The sequence below is a fragment of the Heterodontus francisci genome, chromosome 7, assembly GCF_036365525.1.
Source record: "Heterodontus francisci isolate sHetFra1 chromosome 7, sHetFra1.hap1, whole genome shotgun sequence".
In the NCBI taxonomy this organism is placed as follows: Eukaryota; Metazoa; Chordata; class Chondrichthyes; order Heterodontiformes; family Heterodontidae; genus Heterodontus; species Heterodontus francisci.
Genome location: NC_090377.1, coordinates 23,641,133 through 23,664,505, shown reverse-complemented (window position 1 = coordinate 23,664,505; position 23,373 = coordinate 23,641,133). Strand labels below are relative to the sequence as shown.

Here is a 23,373-nt window from a genome sequence, read left to right as displayed (position 1 = left end):
CTGCACGGTCAAATATAGTAGAGACACATGCAAATGTCATCACAAAATTAAAAGCTTTAATATATGCATTTACCTAAAGACATATTAAAAAGAACACATTATTGGAAGGATTCATCAAACAAAGACAAGGACAAGGTAAATGAGAAAAATAGCTAAGAATAAGCAGATATCAAGTTAAGGTTGGGCTACAAAACTAGTAGTGAAGTACAGAATGTTACCCCCACAAGTAAATAACATGGCATTTTTTCCCTTGAGGCAACCTATTGTGTAACTGGAACAAATGTGGAGATTGAAGGAATTTTAGTCATTCTTGTTCCATTTTCTACTGCACGTTGAATTGGTTTGTTTACAAAATATGTTCATATACATAATCTAAGAATTGGAAATTTGACACTGAGCCACAAGACCGATAATAGGGCAGACTGCATGGAGGGATTTGAAAATAAGGATGAGAATTGTGAAGGCTAAATACTGCAGATACTGGAAATCTGAAATATAAACAGGAAAATATTGGAAAAACCCAACAGGATATGGCAGCATCTATGAAGAGAGAAACAAAGTTAATATTACAAGTTTTTTTCTATTTGTTTGTGGGATGTGAGCATCGCTGGTTAGGCCAGCATTTACTGCCCATTCCTAATTTCCCTTGAGAAACTGGTGGTGAGCTGCCTTCTTGAAGCACTGCAGTCTTTGGGGTGTAGGTACACAAACGGTGCTGTTGGGAAGGGAGTTCTAGGATTTTGACCCAGCGACAGTGAAGGAACGGTGATATAGTTCCACGTCAGGATGGTGTGTAGCAGGTGTAGATGGCGTGTTGTTGACTTTTTCTCAGAACTGGAAAATTTTACAAAGCTAACAGGTTTTAAGGGGAACAGGTGTTGGAGGTGATGGAAGATCCCCTTCCCACAGTACCTTCCCAGGCAAGCGCAGGAGATACAACACCTGCCCTTTCATCTCCTCCCTTCCCACTGTTCAGGGTCCCAAACACTCCTTCCAGATGAAACAGTGATTTACTTACACTTCTTGAAGTGCATTTGTTTCAATGCGAGAAGTATAACACGTAAGGCAGATGAACTTAGAGCTTGGATTAGTACTTGGAACCATGATGTTGTTGCTATTAGAGACTTGCTGAGGGAAGGACAGGATTGGCAGCTAAACATTCCGGGATTTAGATGCTTCAGGCAGGATAGAGGGGGATGTAAAAGGGGTGGGGGAGTTGCATTACTGGTTAAGGAGAATATCACAGCTGTACTGTGGGAGGACACCTCGGAGGGCTCATGCAGCGAGGCAATATGGGTAGCCGGGAAAAATTCCAGTGCCTGAGACCAGCATGTGTGTAGGAAGTGTCTCCAAAAGCAGCTCCTGGAAGCCCAAGTTTCAGAGCTGGAGCGGTGGCTGGGGACACTGTGGAGTGGGAGGGTGAACAGCCAGTGGTCGTGGTACACATTAGTACAAACGACGTAGGTTAAAAAAAAAGGAGGACGACCTAAAAGCAGAAAATAGGGAGTTAGGAAGTTGAAAAGTAGGACCTCAAAGGTAGTGATCTCAGGATTACTACCAGTGCCACATGCTAGTCAGAGTAGAAATAGCAGGATGTATCAGATGAATACGTGCTTGAAGAGATGGTGTGAGGGGGAGGGTTTTAGATTCCTGGGACATTGGGACCAGTTCTTGGGGAGGTGGGACCAGTACAAGACAGGTTACACCTGGGCAGAACCGGGACTGATGTCCTAGGGGGAGTATTTGCTAGAGTGGTTGGGGAGGGTTTAAACTAAAATGGCAGGGTGATGAGAACCTTTGCAAGCAGTCAGAGGACGGGGGATCAAAGACAAGAACGAAAGACAGTAAGGGGAATAAGAAAAGTGATAGGCAGAGAAATCAAGGGCCAGAATCAAATAGGGACACAGTGAAAAAGAGTGGGATGGGGACAAGTAATGTTAAAAATACAAGCCTTAAGGCTCTGTGCCTTAACGCACGGAGCATTCACAATAAAGTGGATGAATTAATCGCGCAAACAGATGTAAATGGGTATGATGTAGTTGGGACTACGGAGACATGGCTGCAGGGTGACCAGGGATGGGAAATTAACATCCAGGCATATTCAGTATTTAGGAAGGAGAGACAAAAAGTAAAAGGCAGTGGAGTTACATCGCTGGTTAAAGAGGAAATTAATGCAATAGTGAGGAAAGATATTAGCTCTGACGATGTGGAATCTGTATGGGTAGAGCCGAGAAACACTAAGGGGCAAAAAACATTAGTGGGGGTTGTACACAGACCCCCAAACTGTAGCGGTGATGTTGGGAATGGCATTAAACAGGAAATTAGAGACGCATGTGATAAAGGAACATCTGTAATTATGGGTGAGTTTAATCTGCATATAGATTGGGCAAATCAAATTAGTCACAATACCGTAGAGGAGGAATTCATGGTGTGTATACGGGATGGTTTTCTGGACCAATACATTGAGGAACCATTGAGAGAACAGGCCATCCTAGACTGGGTATTGTGTAATGAGAGGGGAATAATTGACAATCTAGTTGTGCGAGACCCCTTGGGGATGGGCGACCATAATATGATAGAATTCTTCATCAAGATGGAGAGTGACGTAGTTGATTCTGAGATTAGGGTCCTGAATCTTAATAAAGGAAACTATGAAGGTATGAGGTGCAAGTTGGCTATGATGGATTGGGAAACGTTACTTAAAGGGATGACGGTGGATAGGCAATGGCAAACATTCAAAGAGCGTATGGCTGAACTGCAACAATTGTTTATCCCTTTCTGGCGCAAAAGTAAAATGGCAAAGGTAGCCAAATCATGGCTTACAAGGAAAATTAGAGATAGCATTAGATCAAAGGAAGAGGCATACAAATTTTCCAGAAAAAACAACAGACCTGAGGATTAGGAGCAGTTTAGAATTCAGCAAAGCAGGACCAAGGGATTGATTAAGAAGGGGAAGAGAACGAGAGTAAGCTTGCAGGGAACAGCATACTGACTGTAAAGGTTTCTATAGGTATGTGAAGAGAAAAAGATTGGTGAAGACAAATGTAGGTCCCTTACAGTCAGAAACGGGAATCTATTATGGGGAACAAAGAAATGGCTGACCAACTAAATGCATACTTTGGTTCTGTCTTCACAAAGGAAGACACAAATATCACACCAGAAATGTTGGAGAACACAGTGTTTAGTGAGAGGAAGGAACTGAAGGAAATCAGTATTAGTAGAGAAATGGTGTTGGGCAAATTGATGAGATTGAAGGCCGATAAATCCCCAGGGCCTGATAATCTACATCCCAGAGTACTTGAAGAAGTGACCCTAGAAATAGTGGATGCATTGGTGGTCAACTTCCAAGATTCTATAGACTCTGGAACAGTTCCTACAGATTGGAGGGTAGCTAATGTAACCCCACTATTTAAAAAGGGAGGTAGAGAGAAAGCAGGGAATTATAGACCAGTCAGCCTGACATCGGTAGTGGGGAAAATTCTAGTGTCCATTATTGAAGATTTTATAGCAGAGCATTTGGAGAACAGTGGTAGAATCGGACAGAGTCAGCACGGATTTACGAAAAGGTAATCATGCTTGACAAATCTACTAGAATTCTTCATGGATGTAACTAGTAGAGTTGATTAGGTACAGCCAGTGGGTGTGGTTTATTTCGACTTTCAGAAGGCTTTCGACAAAGTCCCACACAAGAGATTAGCGTGTAAAAGTAAAGCGCATGGGATTGGGGGTAGTGTATTGCAATGGATAGAGAATTGGTTGTCAGACAGGAAACAAAGAGTAGGAACAAACGGGTCATTTTCCGAGTGGCAGGCAGTGACTAGTGGGGTACCGCAGAGATCGGTGCTAGGACCCCAGCTATTCACAATATACATTAATGATTTAGATGAGGAAACTAAATGTAATATCTCCAAATTTGCAGATGACACAAAACTGAGTGGGAGCGTGAGTTGTGAGGAGGATGCAGAGACGCTTCAGGGTGATTTGGACAAGTTGAGTGAATGGGCAAATGCATGGCAGATGCAGTATAATGTGGATAAATGTGAGGTTATCCAATTTGGTAGCAAAAACAGAAAGGCAGATTATCTGAACGGCTATAAACTGAGAGAGGGGAATATGCAACGTGACCTGGGTGTTCTCGTACACAAGTCGCTGAAGGTAAGCATGCAGGTGCAACAGGCAGTAAAAAAGGCAAATGGTATGTTGGTCTTCATAGTGAGAGGATTCGGGTACAGGAGCATTGATGTCTTGCTGCAATTATACAGGGCCTTGGTGAGGCCACACCTGGAATATTGTGTGCAGTTTTGGTCTCCTTATCTGAGGAAGGATGTTCTTGCTATAGAGGGGGTGCAGTGAAGGTTTACCAGATTGATTCCTGGGATGGCAGGACTGACGTAAGAGGAGAGATTGAGTTGGTTAGGATTATATTCACTGGAGTTCAGAAGAGTGAGGGGGATCTCATAGAAACCTATAAAATTCTAAGGACTTGACAGGTAGAACCAGGAAGGATGTTCCTGATTGTGGGGGAGTCTCGAACTGGGGGTCATAGTCTAAAGATACGGGGTAAACCCTTCAGGACTGATGAGGAGAAATTACTTCACCCAGAGAGTGGTGAGCCCGTGGAATTCACTACCACAGAAAGCAGTTGCGGTCAAAACATTGTATGTTTTCAAGAAGTAGTTAGATATAGCTCTTGGGGCGAATGGGTTCAAAGGATATGGGGGGAAAGTGGGAACAGGTTACTGAGTTGGATGATCAGCCATGATGATAATGAATGGCGCAGCAGGCTTGAAGGGCCGAATGGCCTACTCCTGCTCCTATTTTCTATGTTTCTATGGTGTTTATACTCCATACGAGCTGCCTCTCACCTTACTTCATCGCATCCTACCAACATACTCTTCAAATGGACACCAGGGCCAAAATTGATCTTTTGAAAAAATATCAAAAGATTTATAATTATTATGCAGGACAACACATATGATGTCTTTCATTTAGTGCAAAAATAATCCTCATGTATTTTACTTACCCTGCCTCTCTCCACTTGGGTAGTCAGCATGACAACTAGAGAGGATCCTTGCTCCCATGTCATTTGCCAAAAATCTGAACAAGTGTTTGGCAAAGGCCCCTGACAAGCAATGTACCGATTTATTATACTGGAAGAAGGGATTTCCATCTGTAAAATTAAAAAGGAAAAAAATGTCACAGCTGACCATAATCTTTGAAGCTCTCCAACCAATGACTCCTTGCTTAAGATAGACTTGTGATTTTATGTAGCTAGTGCTCAAAATTGTCAATTCAGATTCAAACATGTAAAAACCAGAACTTCCCATGTGTAACTTCTAAGTTATGCAAGTTTTGGCTGCTTCCCAAATATAGTTACTTCTGTTCTGTGGCTGCTTAATCTATTTTCTGCTTTAGCATATGCAAAGCACTTGCCATTATAGAGTTATTTAATAGACACCACAGACAAATTTGCAAAGCTTAATTTCAGAAAGCCAGTGATATTGTGGTTCCAGTTTGCAAATTCACCGAACTATCGCCTATCAGAGGATTGAGTGATCCCAACACAAGTTTCAAGGTGGAAAGTCATGCAAGACTAGTAATCTACACACTATTTTAAATCTAATGTGTTGATATATAATTGAGGTGGGTATTAGGCCTATATCTCCAGTGCCTAACTATTCTCTCGGTATAGTCCCACATTAGAGTATGATGTGGCTCTTAAATATCATAGAAGAGTGACTATTGAAAAAGCAGAGGCAATCTATTGGAAATCTTTGGAGTACACCATTGAGGCATGATTCAAACAAACAACTTATAGAGTAAGAGACAGACTAATGAAGTCATAACAGCAAGAATGGAAATGCTAAGAACCCCAATTTAGAACTGCCATTTAATGTTTATGTCCATTTCTGCAAAGCTCAGATATTACTCCATGGCCTAGCAGAAGGACACTAGTCTATAAATTGTATTTTTCTGCATTAAAAATCTGATTCCAGATTATTTAATTTAGGATCGGACTCAAACGCGCATGGGGAAAGTAAGAATAAGTTAAAGATCTGTTTGCAACATTGAGATAGCTGTTTCTTGAAGCATTAGCTTAAACTACCATGTGCACAAACATAACTGATTAGGCAAAAGCCATTTGCATTCCCCCATTCTACCTGAATGAACTCTTAATAAACTCTAAGCTGCAAAAATCTGAAGGATCACAAGACAGTTACAGATGAGAGGGCCATTCAACCCATCTAAGTTTATCAACCTAGAAAGATCGGAAAGACATTCCCATTTCATCAATTACTTACAAAATTCCAGGATTTTCAGCACCACTCTTCCTGGAAATCTATTCCATGTGTTGATCATATAACAATCAGGTAAGGAGGGGTCAAAGGGCTTCCCATTTTTCCCTCTCCCCCTCTTTGACCACAACAAGTTTAATACTTGCTTAAAGTGGAGGTACTGGCCAATTCAGCCGGAGTTTGATTACTTACTATAACAAGAACCAATTGGACAGGTTTTCTTGAGCTCAAAGAAAGAGGGTTACTTTATTGTACCCGAACCGAACTAATGAAAATAATAAACTATGCGCCAACCTTCGCTCACACACACACATGAACCTACTTGCTCATGTGTAAACCTCTACAGAGTGGGGAAAGGTAGATTGGTTCAGTTAGAATTCATAGAAAAATGGGGTATACAGTCTGTGGCGTTTGGTGATTTGGCTTGCTTCTACATGAATTCAGTGGTCCTGAGGCTTTTAATTTGCAAGAGTTAGATGTTGGGTATCCTAGTGACAGAGATGAAAATAATTTCTTAGAAAGGGGTTTCGACTGTAGCCGGAATATGCAAAGCTGGTCAGTCAACAGGCAGGATTTGAAAGCTTTCAAGCTGGAATGGCGAGACAAAGGGAGAGCAAGACAGAGAGAGCAAGGGGGGGGGGGGGGTGGGGGAAACAGAGACGGGGCGCGAGAGGGGACGGGGTGGGGGTGGGGCGGCGCGAGGGGGGACGGGGGGTGGGGCGGCGCGAGGGGGGACGGGGGGTGGGGCGGCGCGAGGGGGGACGGGGGGTGGGGCGGCGAGGGGGGACGGGGGGTGGCGAGGGGGGACGGGGGGTGGCGAGGGGGGACGGGGGGTGGCGAGAGGGGACGGGGGGTGGCGAGAGGGGACGGGGGGTGGCGAGAGGGGACGGGGGGTGGCGAGAGGGGACGGGGGGTGGCGAGAGGGGACGGGGGGTGGCGAGAGGGGACGGGGGGTGGCGAGAGGGGACGGGGGGTGGCGAGAGGGGACGGGGGGTGGCGAGAGGGGACGGGGGGTGGCGAGAGGGGACGGGGGGTGGCGAGAGGGGACGGGGGGTGGCGAGAGGGGACGGGGGGTGGCGAGAGGGGACGGGGGGTGGCGAGAGGGGACGGGGGGTGGCGAGAGGGGACGGGGGGTGGCGAGAGGGGACGGGGGGTGGCGAGAGGGGACGGGGGGTGGCGAGAGGGGACGGGGGGTGGCGAGAGGGGACGGGGGGTGGCGAGAGGGGACGGGGGGTGGCGAGAGGGGACGGGGGGTGGCGAGAGGGGACGGGGGGTGGCGAGAGGGGACGGGGGGTGGCGAGAGGGGACGGGGGGTGGCGAGAGGGGACGGGGGGTGGCGAGAGGGGACGGGGGGTGGCGAGAGGGGACGGGGGGTGGCGAGAGGGGACGGGGGGTGGCGAGAGGGGACGGGGGGTGGCGAGAGGGGACGGGGGGTGGCGAGAGGGGACGGGGGGTGGCGAGAGGGGACGGGGGGTGGCGAGAGGGGACGGGGGGTGGCGAGAGGGGACGGGGGGTGGCGAGAGGGGACGGGGGGTGGCGAGAGGGGACGGGGGGTGGCGAGAGGGGACGGGGGGTGGCGAGAGGGGACGGGGGGTGGCGAGAGGGGACGGGGGGTGGCGAGAGGGGACGGGGGGTGGCGAGAGGGGACGGGGGGTGGCGAGAGGGGACGGGGGGTGGCGAGAGGGGACGGGGGGTGGCGAGAGGGGACGGGGGGTGGCGAGAGGGGACGGGGGGTGGCGAGAGGGGACGGGGGGTGGCGAGAGGGGACGGGGGGTGGCGAGAGGGGACGGGGGGTGGCGAGAGGGGACGGGGGGTGGCGAGAGGGGACGGGGGGTGGCGAGAGGGGACGGGGGGTGGCGAGAGGGGACGGGGGGTGGCGAGAGGGGACGGGGGGTGGCGAGAGGGGACGGGGGGTGGCGAGAGGGGACGGGGGGTGGCGAGAGGGGACGGGGGGTGGCGAGAGGGGACGGGGGGTGGCGAGAGGGGACGGGGGGTGGCGAGAGGGGACGGGGGGTGGGGGGGGGCGAGAGGGGACGGGGGGTGGGGGGGGGCGAGAGGGGACGGGGAAGGGGGGACGGGTGGGGAGGGAGGGGGACGTGGGGGATGGGAGGAGGGGGTCCACGAGCGAGGGGGGCAGGGGGTCCACGAGCGAGGGGGGCAGGGGGTCCACGAGCGAGGGGGGCAGGGGGTCCACGAGCGAGGGGGGCAGGGGGTCCACGAGCGAGGGGGGCAGGGGGTCCACGAGCGAGGGGGGCAGGGGGTCCACGAGCGAGGGGGGCAGGGGGTCCACGAGCGAGGGGGGCAGGGGGTCCACGAGCGAGGGGGGCAGGGGGTCCACGAGCGAGGGGGGCAGGGGGTCCACGAGCGAGGGGGGCAGGGGGTCCACGAGCGAGGGGGGCAGGGGGTCCACGAGCGAGGGGGGCAGGGGGTCCACGAGCGAGGGGGGCAGGGGGTCCACGAGCGAGGGGGGCAGGGGGTCCACGAGCGAGGGGGGCAGGGGGTCCACGAGCGAGGGGGGCAGGGGGTCCACGAGCGAGGGGGGCAGGGGGTCCACGAGCGAGGGGGGCAGGGGGTCCACGAGCGAGGGGGGCAGGGGGTCCACGAGCGAGGGGGGCAGGGGGTCCACGAGCGAGGGGGGCAGGGGGTCCACGAGCGAGGGGGGCAGGGGGTCCACGAGCGAGGGAGGCAGGGGGTCCACGAGCGAGGGGGGCAGGGGGTCCACGAGCGAGGGGGGCAGGGGGTCCACGAGCGAGGGGGGCAGGGGGTCCACGAGCGAGGGGGGCAAGGCGGGAGGGTGGGAGGCAGACAGAGACGGAGAGAGGCAGGCAGACAGGGGGGGAGGCAGGCAGGCAGACAGGGGGGGAGGCAGGCAGGCAGACAGGGGGGGGGGGAGGCAGGCAGGCAGACAGGGGGGGAGGGAGGCAGGCAGGCAGACAGGGGGGGAGGGAGGCAGGCAGGCAGACAGGGGGGGAGGGAGGCAGGCAGACAGGGAGGGGGGGAGGGAGGCAGGCAGACAGGGAGGGGGGGAGGGAGACAGAGAGGGGGAGGGAGACAGAGAGGGGGAGGGAGACGGGCAGACAGAGAGGGGGAGGGAGACGGGCAGACAGAGAGGGGGAGGGAGACGGGCAGACAGAGAGGGGGAGGGAGACGGGCAGACAGAGAGGGGGAGGGAGACGGGCAGACAGAGAGGGGGGGAGACGGGCAGACAGAGAGGGGGGGAGACGGGCAGACAGAGAGGGGGGGAGACGGGCAGACAGAGAGGGGGGGAGGCGGGCCGACAGAGAGGGGGGGAGGCGGGCCGACAGAGAGGGGGGGAGGCGGGCGGACAGAGAGGGGGGGAGGCGGGCGGACAGAGAGGGGGGGAGGCGGGCGGACAGAGAGGGGGGGAGGCGGGCAGGCAGAGAGGGGGGGAGGCGGGCAGGCAGAGAGGGGGGGAGGCGGGCAGGCAGAGAGGGGGGGAGGCGGGCAGGCAGAGAGGGGGGGAGGCGGGCAGGCAGAGAGGGGGGGAGGCGGGCAGGCAGAGAGGGGGGGAGGCGGGCAGGCAGAGAGGGGGGGAGGCGGGCAGGCAGAGAGGGGGGGAGGCGGGCAGGCAGAGAGGGGGGGAGGCGGGCAGGCAGAGAGGGGGGGAGGCGGGCAGGCAGAGAGGGGGGGAGGCGGGCAGGCAGAGAGGGGGGGAGGCGGGCAGGCAGAGAGGGGGGGAGGCGGGCAGGCAGAGAGGGGGGGAGGCGGGCAGGCAGAGAGGGGGGGAGGCGGGCAGGCAGAGAGGGGGGGAGGCGGGCAGGCAGAGAGGGGGGGAGGCGGGCAGGCAGAGAGGGGGGGAGGCGGGCAGGCAGAGAGGGGGGGAGGCGGGCAGGCAGAGAGGGGGGGAGGCGGGCAGGCAGAGAGGGGGGGAGGCGGGCAGGCAGAGAGGGGGGGAGGCGGGCAGGCAGAGAGGGGGGGAGGCGGGCAGGCAGAGAGGGGGGAGGCGGGCAGACAGAAGGGGGGGAGGCAGGCAGACAGGGAGGGGGGGAGGGAGGGAGGCAGACAGGGAGGGAGGCAGACAGGGAGGCAGACAGGGAGGGGGGGAGACGGGCAGACAGAGAGGGGGGGAGACGGGCAGACAGAGAGGGGGGAGACGGGCAGACAGAGAGGGGGGGAGACGGGCAGACAGAGAGGGGGGGAGACGGGCAGACAGAGAGGGGGGGAGACGGGCAGACAGAGAGGGGGGGAGACGGGCAGACAGAGAGGGGGGGAGACGGGCAGACAGAGAGGGGGGGAGACGGGCAGACAGAGAGGGGGGGAGACGGGCAGACAGAGAGGGGGGGAGACAGGCAGACAGAGAGGGAGGGAGACAGGCAGACAGAGAGGGAGGGAGACAGGCAGACAGAGAGGGAGGGAGACAGGCAGACAGAGAGGGAGGGAGACAGGCAGACAGAGAGGGAGGGAGACAGGCAGACAGGGAGGGAGGGAGACAGGCAGAGAGGGAGGGAGGGAGACAGGCAGAGAGGGAGGGAGGGAGGCAGAGAGGGAGGGAGGGAGGGAGGGAGACAGGCAGACAGAGAGGGAGGGAGACTGGCAGAGAAAGAGAGAGAGCGCGGGAGCGGGACAGAGAGTCAGGGACAGAATGTCAAAGAACAAAGAACAGGACAGCACAGGAACAGGCCATTTGGCCCTCCAAGCCTGCGCCGATATTGATGCCTGCCTAAACTAAAACCTTCTGCACTTCCGGGGTCCGTATCCCTCTGTTCCCATCCTATTCATGTATTTGTCAAGATGCCTCTTAAACGTCTCTATGGTACCTGCTTCCACCGCCTCCCCCGGCAACAAGTTCCAGGCACTCACCACCCTCCGTGTAAAGAACTTACCTCGCACATCCCCTCTAAACTTTGCCCCTCTCACCTTAAAACTATGTCCCCCAGTAACTGACTCTTCCACCCTGGGAAAAAGCTTCTGACTGTCCACTCTGTCCATGCCACTTATAACTTTGTAAACCTCTATCATGTCGCCCCTCCACCTCCGTCGCTCCAGTGAAAACAATCCGAGTTGATCCAACCTCTCCTCATAGCTAGTGCCCTCCAGACTAGGCAACATCCTGGTAACCCTCTTCTGTACCCTCTCCAAAGTCTCCACGTCCTTTTGGTAGTGTGGCGACCAGAATTGCACACAATATTCTAAGTGTGGCCTAACTAAAGTTCTGTACAGCTGCAGCATGACTTGCCAATTTTTCTACTCTATGCCCCGACCGATGAAGGCAAGCATGCCGGATGCCTTCTTGACTACCTTATCCACCTGCGTTGCCACTTTCAGTGACCTGTGGACCTGTACGCCCAGATCTCTCTGCCTTTCAATACACCTAAGGGTTCTGCCATTTACTGTATACTTCCCACCTGCATTAGAGCTTCCAAAATGCATTATCTCACATTTGTCCGGATTAAACTCCATCTGCCATTTCTCCGCCCAAGTCTCCAACCGATCTATATCCTGCTGTATCCTCTGACAATCCTCATCATTATCCACAACTCCACCAACCTTTGTGTCGTCTGCAAACTTACTAATCAGACCAGCTACATTTTCCTCCAAATCATTTATATATACTCCAAACAGCAAATGTCCCAGCACTGATCCCTGCGGAACACCACTAGTCACATCACTCCATTCAGAAAAGCACCCTTCCACTGCTACCCTCTGTCTTCTATGACCGAGCCAGTTCTGTATCCATCTTGCCAGCTGCCCTCTGATCCCATGTGACTTCACCTTTTGTATCAGTCTGCCATGAAGGACCTTGTCAAAGGCTTTACCGAAGTCCATATAGATAACATCCACTGCCCTTCCTTCATCAATCATCTTCGTCACTTCCTCAAAAAACTCAATCAAATTAGTGAGACACGACTTCCCCTTCACAAAACCATGCTGCCTCTCGCTAATAAGTCCATTTGTTTCCAAATGGGAGTAAATCCTGTCCCGAATAATCCTCTCTAATAATTTCCCTACCACTGACGTAAGGCTCACCGGCCTATAATTTCCTGGATTATCCTTGCTACCCTTCTTAAACAAAGGAACAACATTGGCTATTCGCCAGTCCTCTGGGACCTCACCTGTATCCAATGAGGATGCAAAGATTTCTGTCAAGACCCCAGCAATTTCTTCCCTTGCCTCCCTCAGTATTCTGGGGTAGATCCCATCAGGCCCTGGGGACTTAACTACCTTAATGCTTTGCAAGACACCCAACACCTCCTCCTTTCTGATAATGAGATGACTGAGACTATCTACACTACCTTCCCTAGGCTCATCATCCACCAAGTCCTTCTCCTTGGTGAATACTGATGCAAAGTACTCACTTAGTACCTCGCCCATTTCCACTGGCTCCACACATAGATTCCCTTCTCTGTCCTTGAGTGGGCCAACCCTTTCCCTGGTTACCCTCTTGCTCTTTATATACGTACAAAAAGCCTTGGGATTTTCCTTAATCCTGTTTGCCAATGACTTCTCATAACCCCTTTTAGCCCTCCTGACTCCTTGCTTAAGTTCCTTCCTACTGTCTTTATGTTCCTCAAGGGATTAGTCTGTTCCTAGCCTTTCAGCCCTTAAGAATGCTTCCTTTTTCTTTTTGACGAGGCTCACAATATCCCGCGTTATCCAAGGTTCCCGAAACTTGCCAAACTTATCCTTCTTCCTCACAGGAACATGCTGGTCCTGGATTCTAATCAACTGACGTTTGAAAGACTCCCACATGTCAGATGTTGATTTACCCTCAAACAGCTGCCCCCAATCTAAATTCTTCAGTTCCTGCCTAATATTGTTGTAATTAACCTTCCCCCCAATTTAGCACCTTCACCCGAGGACTACTCTTATCCTTATCCACAAGTACCTTAAAACTTATGCAATTATGGTCACTGTTCCCGAAATGCTCCCCAACTGAAACTTCGACCACCTGGCCGGGCTCATTCCCCAATACCAGGTCCAGTACGGCCCCATCCCTAGTTGGACTATCTACGTATTGTTTCAAGAAGCCCTCCTGGATGCTCCTTACAAATTCTGCCCCATCCAAGCCCCTAGCACTAATTGAGTCCCTGACAATATCGGGGAAGTTAAAATTACCCACCACTACAACCCTGTTACCTTTACATCTTTCCAAAATGTCAGGGACAGAGTCAGAGAGAGAAAGGGGAAGACCCGCACTTGGTCTGCATACGTCAGAGCCCAGAAGCTTCTCCTTGCTGCTGCAGGGAAACACAAGCTTAAAGGCACAGATCGGTGGGTGGGGGGGTAGGGCTTGTCGAATGACTGTCACATGGTAGCGGTGTTTCGCTTCTCGCTAAAAAGAGCAGGTAGTTCCCTTAAACTTCCTGGGTCTTGCTTCTTGCTGGGATGAGCAATCATTTCATCTCCACCTCACAGGCCTTACAACGTTGGATGCAGTGTTGCAAATTAGGTGGCCATCCTAAGATGCCAGCAAAGTCATCCTTCATCTGTTGTCTTTTAAATTTTTTAAAATTCAATTTCAGATTCCCCGTCAGTGGATTGAAGAAAATTATCATTCAACAAAGCAAGTTGGCGTGACAATCACTTTTACTGTTAAGATTAAATTCCTAATATCTGTCCTACGCTTACCATTTACTAGTTTGAATCTAATCTGTTTCCAGTTTACTTGTACCTCCCCAGTGTCCAATGACTCCCTGATAATCAGTACCATGGAAATCTCCTCCCCAGTCTTGCTCAATGCTCTGCATTAAATACCATCTATCCATGGGCACTTAGTTATTTTGGGTGTTTTAGGCTCTCTTGAACCTGTATCTCTTTTGCATTCAATATCCTTCAGATTTTTGCAGTTTGGAGTATATTAGTTTATTCAGACAGAATGGGGGAATGCAGATGGCTTTTGCCTAATCAACCTGTCATGTCTATGCACATGATAGTTTAGGCTAATGCTTGAAGAAGCAACTATCTATGCTGTAACCATTCTATGATTCTATATTGAAGTCAATGATTTTGCTTAGGCTCTGTTTGTGTCAGCATGTTGTTCAAGCCTTCCCATGTGAGTACCTGGAAAAGTAATCTTTCAGGATATTCACTATTTTGTGTTCATTCTGGACCTTCAAGTCCATCTCGACTTTCCAGGAGTTTCACCTCTTTTGCTACTGCCACATTACTGTTGTCGTATTGAGTCATAGAGTTATACAGCACAGAAACAGACCCTTTGGCCCATCGTGTCCTTGCCGGCCATCAAGCCCCTATCTATTCTAATCCCATTTTCCAGCACTCGGCCCGTAGCCTTGTATGCTATGGCATTTCAAGTGCTCATCTAAATACTTCTTAAATGTTGGGAGGGTTCCTGCCTCTAAAACCCCTTCAGAACCTTCCAGATTCCAACCATCCTCTGGGTGAAAATTTTCTTCCTGCCCCTTACCTTAAATCTATGCCCCCTGGTTACTGACACCTCCGCTAAGGCAAAAAGTTTCTTCCTATCTACCCTATCTATGCCCTTCATAATTTTGTATACCTCAATCAGGTCCCCCCTCAGCCTGCTCTAAGGAAAACAACCCTAGCCTATCCAGTCTCTCTTCATAGCTGAAATGCTCCAGCCCAGGCAACATCCTGGTGAATCTCCTCTGCACTCTCTCCAGTACAATGACATCCTTCGTACAGTGTGGCGACCAGAACTGTACACAGTACTCCAGCTGTGGCCGAGCTAGTCTTTTATACAACTATATTCAAAGGCTTTTTTTCAAAACTCATGCTCAGCTTCTTGCTATATTTCCTAGGTTACACTTTGCTCCTCTGATCATCCTTCTGAAATTTTTTCTTACATTCTTCCCAATGAAACCCATTCTCCTTGCTGCCTGCAGGATTTTGAGGTGGTTTTCCCTTTTTATTTCACATTTCATTTGTTTGTTAATTGACTTAGCACCATGTAATTTTAGTCTGAGCTTGCTGGTTTTAGAAATATAATGCTCAGTATTATACCTTTAAAGGTGTTTCATTTTCCCTCTATTGAAGAATTATTTAACTATAACACCCAAGCTATTTGTTCTAGTTTTTCCATCACTTCTTTGAATTTAGCAACTTTAAAATGTATATAGCTGAGTCCTGGTTTTAGATATACCCGACTCTCAGATTGTCAGTCCAAGCTGCTCCCCCTAATTGGTAGTTACAGGCAGAGCGTTGGGAAAGTGAATAGTTTGGGAAGTTCAGGGGAGGGTGGCGCAGAAAAAAACATTTTTGCTTTAAAAAAGGAAAATGGAGAGGATTAATAAAATTAAACATACAAAATTAAAGACACAGTAGCAAAATCAAAAAGTTGTTTCCTATGTTCCAAATATTGCCAAACATAGAATTTAAAAAGTTGAGCGTCTCATTTTCAAGAATATAGATGCACCATGATCACATAAACACTCATCTAGAAATCAGGGGAAAATCAGGCCGTCTGCTATGACACTTATCAGCAGTGCAGCAAACAGCAAAAATGTTCATTATATATTTATATTATATAGCAGTACTACCCTCCCCACTCCGGATGCTCAGCTTGTGTTCTGCCAGGGTCACTTGGCTGCAGACTTTATTCAAACCTTGGTCCAAACATGGACAAAAGAGTTGAATTCCAGAGGTGAGGTGAGTGTGACTGCCCTTGACATCAAGGCAGCATTTGACTGAGCATAACATCAAGGAGCTCTCACAACCTAAAGTCAATGGGAATCAAAGGGAAAACTCTTCACAAAAGAAGATGGTTGTAGTTGTTGGAGCTCAATCAGCTCAGCCCCAGGACATTGCTGCAGGTGTTCCCCAGGATACTGTCCTAGGCCCAGCCACCTTTGTTACTTCATCAATGACTTTCCCTCCATTGCAAGTCAGAAGTGGGTATGTTCACTGATGACTGCACAGTGTTCAGTAACATTTGCAACTCCTCACCAACTGAGGCAATTCATGACCGCATGCAGCAAGATGTGGACAACATTCAGGCTTGGGCTGATAAGCGGCAACTAACACTGGTGCCACACAAGTGCCAGACAGTGACCATTTCCAACAAGAAAGAATTTAATCACTCCCCTTGATGTTCAACAGCATCATCGCTGTTGTAACGTAGAAAATGCGGCAGCCAATTTACGCACAGCAAGCTTCCATAAACAGCAACGTGATAATGACTAGATAATCTGTATTTGTGATGCGGATTGAGGGATAATTATTTGCCAGGACACAGGGGCTAACTCCCTTGCCCTTCTTCAAAATAGTGCCATGGGATCTTTTACATCCACCCGAGGGGGCAGACAGGGCCTTGGTTTAATGTCTGATTTGAAAGACAGCACCTCCTTCAGTACTGCTTTGGAATGTCAGACTTGATTTTGTGCTTAAACTATGAAACGGTATGATCTCTAAAATTGACAACTTAGGGACACTTAAGCTTTAAGATACATAAGCTAATAGGTTTATCCAGCTTTCAGCTATTGTATATGGTGGCACAGCGTATGCATATTTAACTTCAAATCTTAATCACGTGTGTGAAAAAAATGTGACTAAGTTATCAGTTGAAGGCAATAAGAAATCTATTATGGAAACCAAGTCAACAAATTAAGCTTTAGTTTTAGAGATACAGCACTGAAACAGGCCCTTCGGCCCACCGAGTCTGTGCCGACTATCAACCACCCATTTATACTAATCCTACACTAATTCCATATTCCTACCACATCCCCACCTGTCCCTATATTTTCCCTACCACCTACCTATACTAGGGGCAATTGCTAATGGCCAATTTACCTATCAACCTGCAAGTCTTTGGCATGTGGGAGGAAACCGGAGCACCCGGAGGAAACCCACGCAGACACAGGGAGAACTTGCAAACTCCACACAGGCAGTACCCGGAATTGAACCCGGGTTGCTGGAGCTGTGAGGCTGCGGTGCTAACCACTGCGCCACTGTGCCGCCCTTTACTCCAACAAAGCATTTTTCTTTGTTACTGAAGTTGTACTGTCAAAAAAATATTCTAAGGTCCAATCCAATATTAAACAATCAGATGCCTGACGTTAACTTATAGCATACATGCGATGATCACAAATTGCACTTGTGAATTCAACTCTGATCACTGGAGGAAATCAGTAGTGTAACATATAAATTTGCCTTGCACTCCAAGCAGCCAAATCATGAGGAAGCTTATTTTAATAAAATGTTTAGGAGAAATACTGAATAAGGAGTTTAAAAGCCAGTGATATTATATAGAATTTACAATACGGAAACAGGCTAACAACCACAGGTTGGTGTTTATCCTCTAGATGAAGACTCGCCGTAATCCCATGTGTTCAACTTATTTTCATTTTCCTTTATTAACTATCCATCTAACCTATTCTTAAATGCTGGTGTGGGTACTCTCTGCTTCAATTACCAGCTTTGATAGTAGAGACCACACCCTCTTAACACAATGTAAAAAAAAAGTTTCTTCTACTCCTTGTCCAAAATCTCTTACATTTAATCCAATATCTATGCTGCACTTCAAAAATGGTATTACAGATTCAAAACACCAATGACTCAGAACTCCATACTAGTGCCACAACTTTTGCAAGAGTTTTTATATCATTCATGCAGCACTAAATGGGCAATTACAACATATGATATTTCACAATGGGCTACTGTAGGACTTTTTTTGATCTTTATGGTCAATTTGTAAAGTCATGTATTATTTACAGATTTACTTTATAGGTTTTACATTTTGTATATAGCCTGTTCACATATGGCTGAACACCATATAGCATACAATTTCAAAAGCACATTGTGCTACTCACATTTATATAATTTGCATTGATGTAGTCATCTGTACCCTTTAGAATAACCCGTGTTGCATCATCTGCAAGAAGAGCAGAGAGGTTGGTAAATTCACATAATAGGACATCACGTCTAATGCAGGAAAATAATTCAAGATTGTGAATGGAAAGTACCAAATGCTTATGTCACAGGCCGGAGGAGTTTCACATTACAATAGGATGAGATGTCATGATAAGACAGCAAGATACAATCCTGTCTGGGCAAAAATACAGCATTGTGGCTGCTGTATTTGTAATCCTCTACTTTGAACAGGCAATATGCTCAATATAGATTGACTTACCATGTAAAAATGCACACTATTATACAGAACAAGATGACTTTGCACCACAGTATTGCATTGCTTCTTCTTTGAAGTCACACTGCAATAAATTTACAGCAGCAGATTCTAATTTTGCACTGGAGCAGAAAAATGATGATTGTGGGACTGAATTAAAGTTCCTCTAATATAAAACACCATTAGAAATGTAGTTGAAAGAACTTTATTACTTGAGAAATAAATTTATGCAAATTGTGGACACATCTAAATAACAGGAACAATAAGGTGTGCTAGTTCCAACAGCTCAAAGTGAATTTATAAAGTTATAATAAGTTAAACTTATAATAGGGATACTGGAAACAAAACATTAAGTACTTGAACAACAAGAGCATTAATACAAAAGGAAAATATTGCGGATGCTGGAAATCTGAAATAAAATCAAAAAATGCAGCAAATACTCAGCAGGTCTGGCAGCATCTATGGAGCGAGAGTGCGCAGAGAGCAAGCGTTAACTTTTCAGTTTGATGACCTTCAGTTCTGATGAAAGGTCATCGATCTGAAACTTTAATACTGTTTCTCTATCCACAGATGCTGCCACATCTGCTGAGTATTTCCTGCATTTTCTGTTTTTATTTTAGGTTAAAGAACATTTGTGTGAAGAATACATAAGTTCAGGAACCATTAGCAACTTTTCACATTTAGAATAAAAGCACTTTTTGGATGAAGAGGAGGGGTAAAGAAGAGAAAGAGAAAAAGATGCATCAAAGAGAAAAAAAGCGATCACAAAGTGCTGTAAGAACAATTTGAATTTATATAGCACGTTTTACATAAAACATCCCAAGCACCTTAACAGGAGTGTTGTCAAGCAAAATTGGCAGAGCCATATAAGGCGGTTTTAGGACAGATGATCAAAAGCTTTTAAAAGGTTTTAAGGAGCATCTTAAAAGCAGGAAAGAGAAATTTAGGGACGAAATTCCAGAGCTTAGGGCCCAGGCAGCTGAAGGCATGGCTACCAATGGTGAAGCAATTAAAATTGGAAATTTGGGGTTGATTATGAGGACAAGATTAGATTAGCGCAGACATTTTGGAGAGTTGCAGGGCAATAGTAGACAAGAGAGATAGGGAGGGGGCGAGACAGTGGAGGGAATTGAAAAACAGGATAAGATTTTAAAATCAAGACATTGCTTAAGTGGGAGCCAATGTAGGTCAGCGAGCACATGGGTGGTGGGCAAGTAGGATCTGGTGCAAGTTAGTACATAGGCAGCAGAGTTTTGGATAAACTCAAGTTTATGGAGGGTAGAACATGGGAAGCTGGTCAGAAGTGCAGTGGAATAGTCAAGTCTAGAGGTACCAAAGGCATAGATGAGAGTTTCAGCAGAAGATGTGCTGAGGCAGGGATGGAGTCGGGCCATGTTATGGAGGTGGAAATAGGCAATCTTAGTGATGGCCTGGGTGTGTCGTTGGTAGCTCAACTCGGGATAAAATATTATATTCCACAGACTGGAACCACAATGTAATGTTAAAAAGTCAAAATACAACTGCACTTCAGCAGGCAAACAACTCATCATGTACATTATCAGAATAACTTCTCAATAAATTATTTTTTCCTGCACTGATTGCACTTTTTCTCTATTCGTAACTACTTTAAGGCATATAAATGTTTGTATTAAGACTTGCATTTGAATTCATTCACCATTTTGTAGCTTAAACACCATGGCAGACTGGTACAAAAGGTGAAGTCACACGGGATCAGAGGTGAGCTGGCAAGATGGATACAGAACTGGCTCGGTTATAGAAGACAGAGGGTATCAGTGGATGGGTGTTTTTCTGAATGGAGGGATGTGACTAGTGGTGTTCCGCAGGGATCAGTGCTGGGACCTTTGCTGTTTGTAGTATATATAAATGATTTGGAGGAAAATGTAGCTGGTCTGATTAGTAAGTTTGCGGACGACACAAAGGTTAGTGGAGTTGCGGATAATGATGAGGATTGTCAGAGGATACAGCAAGATATAGATCGGTTGGAGACTTGGGCGGAGAAATGGCAGATAGAGTTTAATCCGGACACATGTGAGGTAATGCATTTTGGAAGGTCTAATGCAGGTGGGAGGTATACAGTAAATGGCAGAACCCTTAGGAGTATTGACAGGCAGAGAGATCTGGGTGTACAGGTCCACAGGTCACTGAAAGTGGCAACGCAGGTGGATAAGGTAGTCAAGAAGGCATACGGCATGCTTGTCTTCATCGGTCGGGGCACAGAGTATAAAAATTGGCAAGTCATGTTGCAGCTGTACAGAACCTTAGTTAGGCCACACTGAGAATATTGCGTGCAATTCTGGCCGCCACACTACCAGAAGGACGTGGAGGATTTGGAGATGGTACAGAGGAGGTTTACCAGGATGTTGCCTGGTCTGGAGGGCATTAGCTATGAGGAGAGGTTGGATCAACTCGGATTGTTTTCACTGGAACGACGGAGGTGGATGGGCGACATGATAAAGGTTTACAAAGTTATGAGCGGCATGGACAGAGTGGATAGTCAGAAGCATTTTCCCCAGGATGGAAGAGTCAGTTACTAGGGGACATAGGTTTAAGGTGCGAAGGGCAAAGTTTAGAGGGGATGTGCGAGGCAAGTTCTTTACACAGAGGGTGGTGAGTGCCTGGAACTTGCTGCCAGGGGAGGTGGTGGAAGCGACGTTTAACAGACATCTTGACAAATACATGAATAGGAAGGGAATAGAAGGATATGGGCCCCGGAAGTGCAGAAGGTGTTAGTTTAGGCAGGCATCAAGATCGGCGCAGGCTTGGCGGGCCAAATGGCCTGTTCCTGTGCTGGACTGTTCTTTGTTTTCTATCAAGCACAATAGGATTCCTGCAAATCATTTTGTTTTAACATTAATAGCTAAGCTATTTTATGGTTAAAATGACAGATATTTAATTTCCAAAGTTACTATCAACTTAAAAAGTAGGATAGCATCTAAACTAGTTGTAGTTCTAAGCTTTAAAATGATCATGTTGCATATTGCAGTTACTTTGCAACAATATTTTTTATTTTCAAACAGTGTGTTTTTTTTGTTCTAACTGACCACCACCAAATTGAAGTGTATAGTGAGGAAGACTCAGGCAAAATACAAGATATCAAGAAATTTGCAAAATGGCCATGAAAACTGCAGATCAATTTCAACATAGATAGATAGGAGCGAGATAATGGAATTTGGTGAGAGGAATAAGGAGGCTACATATGCCTTGCAATCCAAGTCTAAACGAGGGAGAAGAGCAAATTAATTTAGGGGGACAGATTCATAAATCATAGAATTATAGAAAATAGGAGGAGTAGGCCATTTGGTCCTTCGAGCCTGCTCCGCCATTCATTGTGATCATGGCTGATCATCCAACTGTTCCTGCTTTTGCCCCATACCCTTTGATCCCTTTAGACCCAAGAGCTATATCTAACTCCTTCTTGAAAACATACAATGTTTTGGCCTCAAATGCTTTCTGTGGTAGCGAATTCCACGGGCTCACCAGTCTCTGGGTGAAGAAATTTCTCCTCATCTCAGTCCTGAAAGGTTTACCCGTATGCTTAGACTATGACCCCTGGTTCTGGACTCCCCCACCATCAGGGACATCCTTCCTGCATCTACCGGTCAAGTCCTGTTAGAATTTTATAGGTTTCTATGAGAACCCCCCTCACTCTTCTGAACTCCAGCGAATATAATCCTAACCGACTCATCTCTCCTCATACGTCAGTCCTGCCATCCCAGGAATCAGTCTGGTAAACCTTCGCTGCACTCCCTCTATAGCAAGAACATCCTTCCTCAGATAAGGAGACCAAAACTGCACACAATATTCCAGGTGTGGCCTTACCAAGGCCCTGTATAATTGCAGCAAGACATCCCTGCTCCTGTACTTGAATCCTCTCGCTATGAAGGCCAACACACCATTTGCCTTTTTTTACCGCCTGTTGCACCTGCATGCTTACCTTCAGCAATTGGTGCACGAGAACACCCAGGTCTCGCTGCATATTCCCCTCTCTGAGTTTATAGCTGTTCAGATAATAACCTGCCTTCCTGTTTTTGCTACCAAAATGGATAACCTCACATTTATCCACATTATACTGCATCTGCCATGCATTAGCCCACTCACTCACTTGCCCAAATCACCCTGAAGCCTCTCTGCATCCTCCTCACAACTCACCCTCCCACCCAGTTTTGTGTCATCTGCAAATTTGGAGATATTACATTAGTTCCCTCATCTAAATCATTAATGTATATTGTGAATAGCTGGGGTCCTAGCACCGATCCCTGCGGTACCCCACTAGTCACTGCCTGCCATTCTGAAAAAGACCCATTTATCCCCACTCTTTGTTTCCTGTCCGCCAACCAATTTTCTATCCATTGCAATACACTACCCCCAATCCCATGTGCTTTAATTTTACATGCTAATCTCTTATGTGGGACTTTGTCAAAAGCCTTCTGAAAGTCCAAATAAATCACATTCACTGGCTCCCCCTCATCAACTCTACTAGTTAAATCCTCAAAGAATTCCAGTAGATTTGTCAAGCATGATTTTCCTTTCATAAATCCATGCTGACTCTGCCTGATTCTACCACTGTTATCTAAGTGCTAGGCTATAAAATCTTTGATCATGGACTCTAGAATTTTCCCCACTACTGACGTCAGGCTGACTGGTCTATAATTTCCTGCTTTCTCTCTACCTCCCTTTTTAAATAGTGGGATTACATTAGCTACCCTCCAATCTGTAGGAACTGTTCCAAAGTCTACAGAATCTTGGAAGTTGACCACCAATGCATCCACTATTTCTAGGGCCACTTCCTTAAGTACTCTGGGATGCATACCATCAGGCCTTGGGGATTTATCGGCCTTCAATCCCTTCAATTTCCCCAACACCATTTCTTTACTAATACTGATTTCTTTCAGTTCCTCTCTCTCACTAAGCCCTGTGTTCCCCAACATTTCTGGTATGATATTTGTGAAGGCAGAACCAAAGTATGCATTTAGTTGGTCAGCCATTTCTTTATTC

The 23,373-nt window shown here is 48.1% G+C and overlaps 1 protein-coding gene across 5 annotated transcripts in view; it reads right to left on the bottom strand.

Annotated features, from left to right (window-relative positions):
- ptpn4a (protein tyrosine phosphatase non-receptor type 4a) overlaps positions 1-23,373 on the bottom strand; it is a 305,345-nt gene that overhangs the window by 17,051 nt on the left and 264,921 nt on the right. For all 5 annotated transcript variants that reach the window (XM_068034879.1, XM_068034877.1, XM_068034878.1 and 2 more), the window contains 2 exons: positions 18,044-18,105; positions 5,024-5,170 (listed from right to left, as the gene is read on the bottom strand). In XM_068034879.1, the coding sequence (XP_067890980.1) occupies positions 5,024-5,170; positions 18,044-18,105 (209 nt within the window). The remainder of the gene's footprint in view (positions 1-5,023; positions 5,171-18,043; positions 18,106-23,373) is intronic.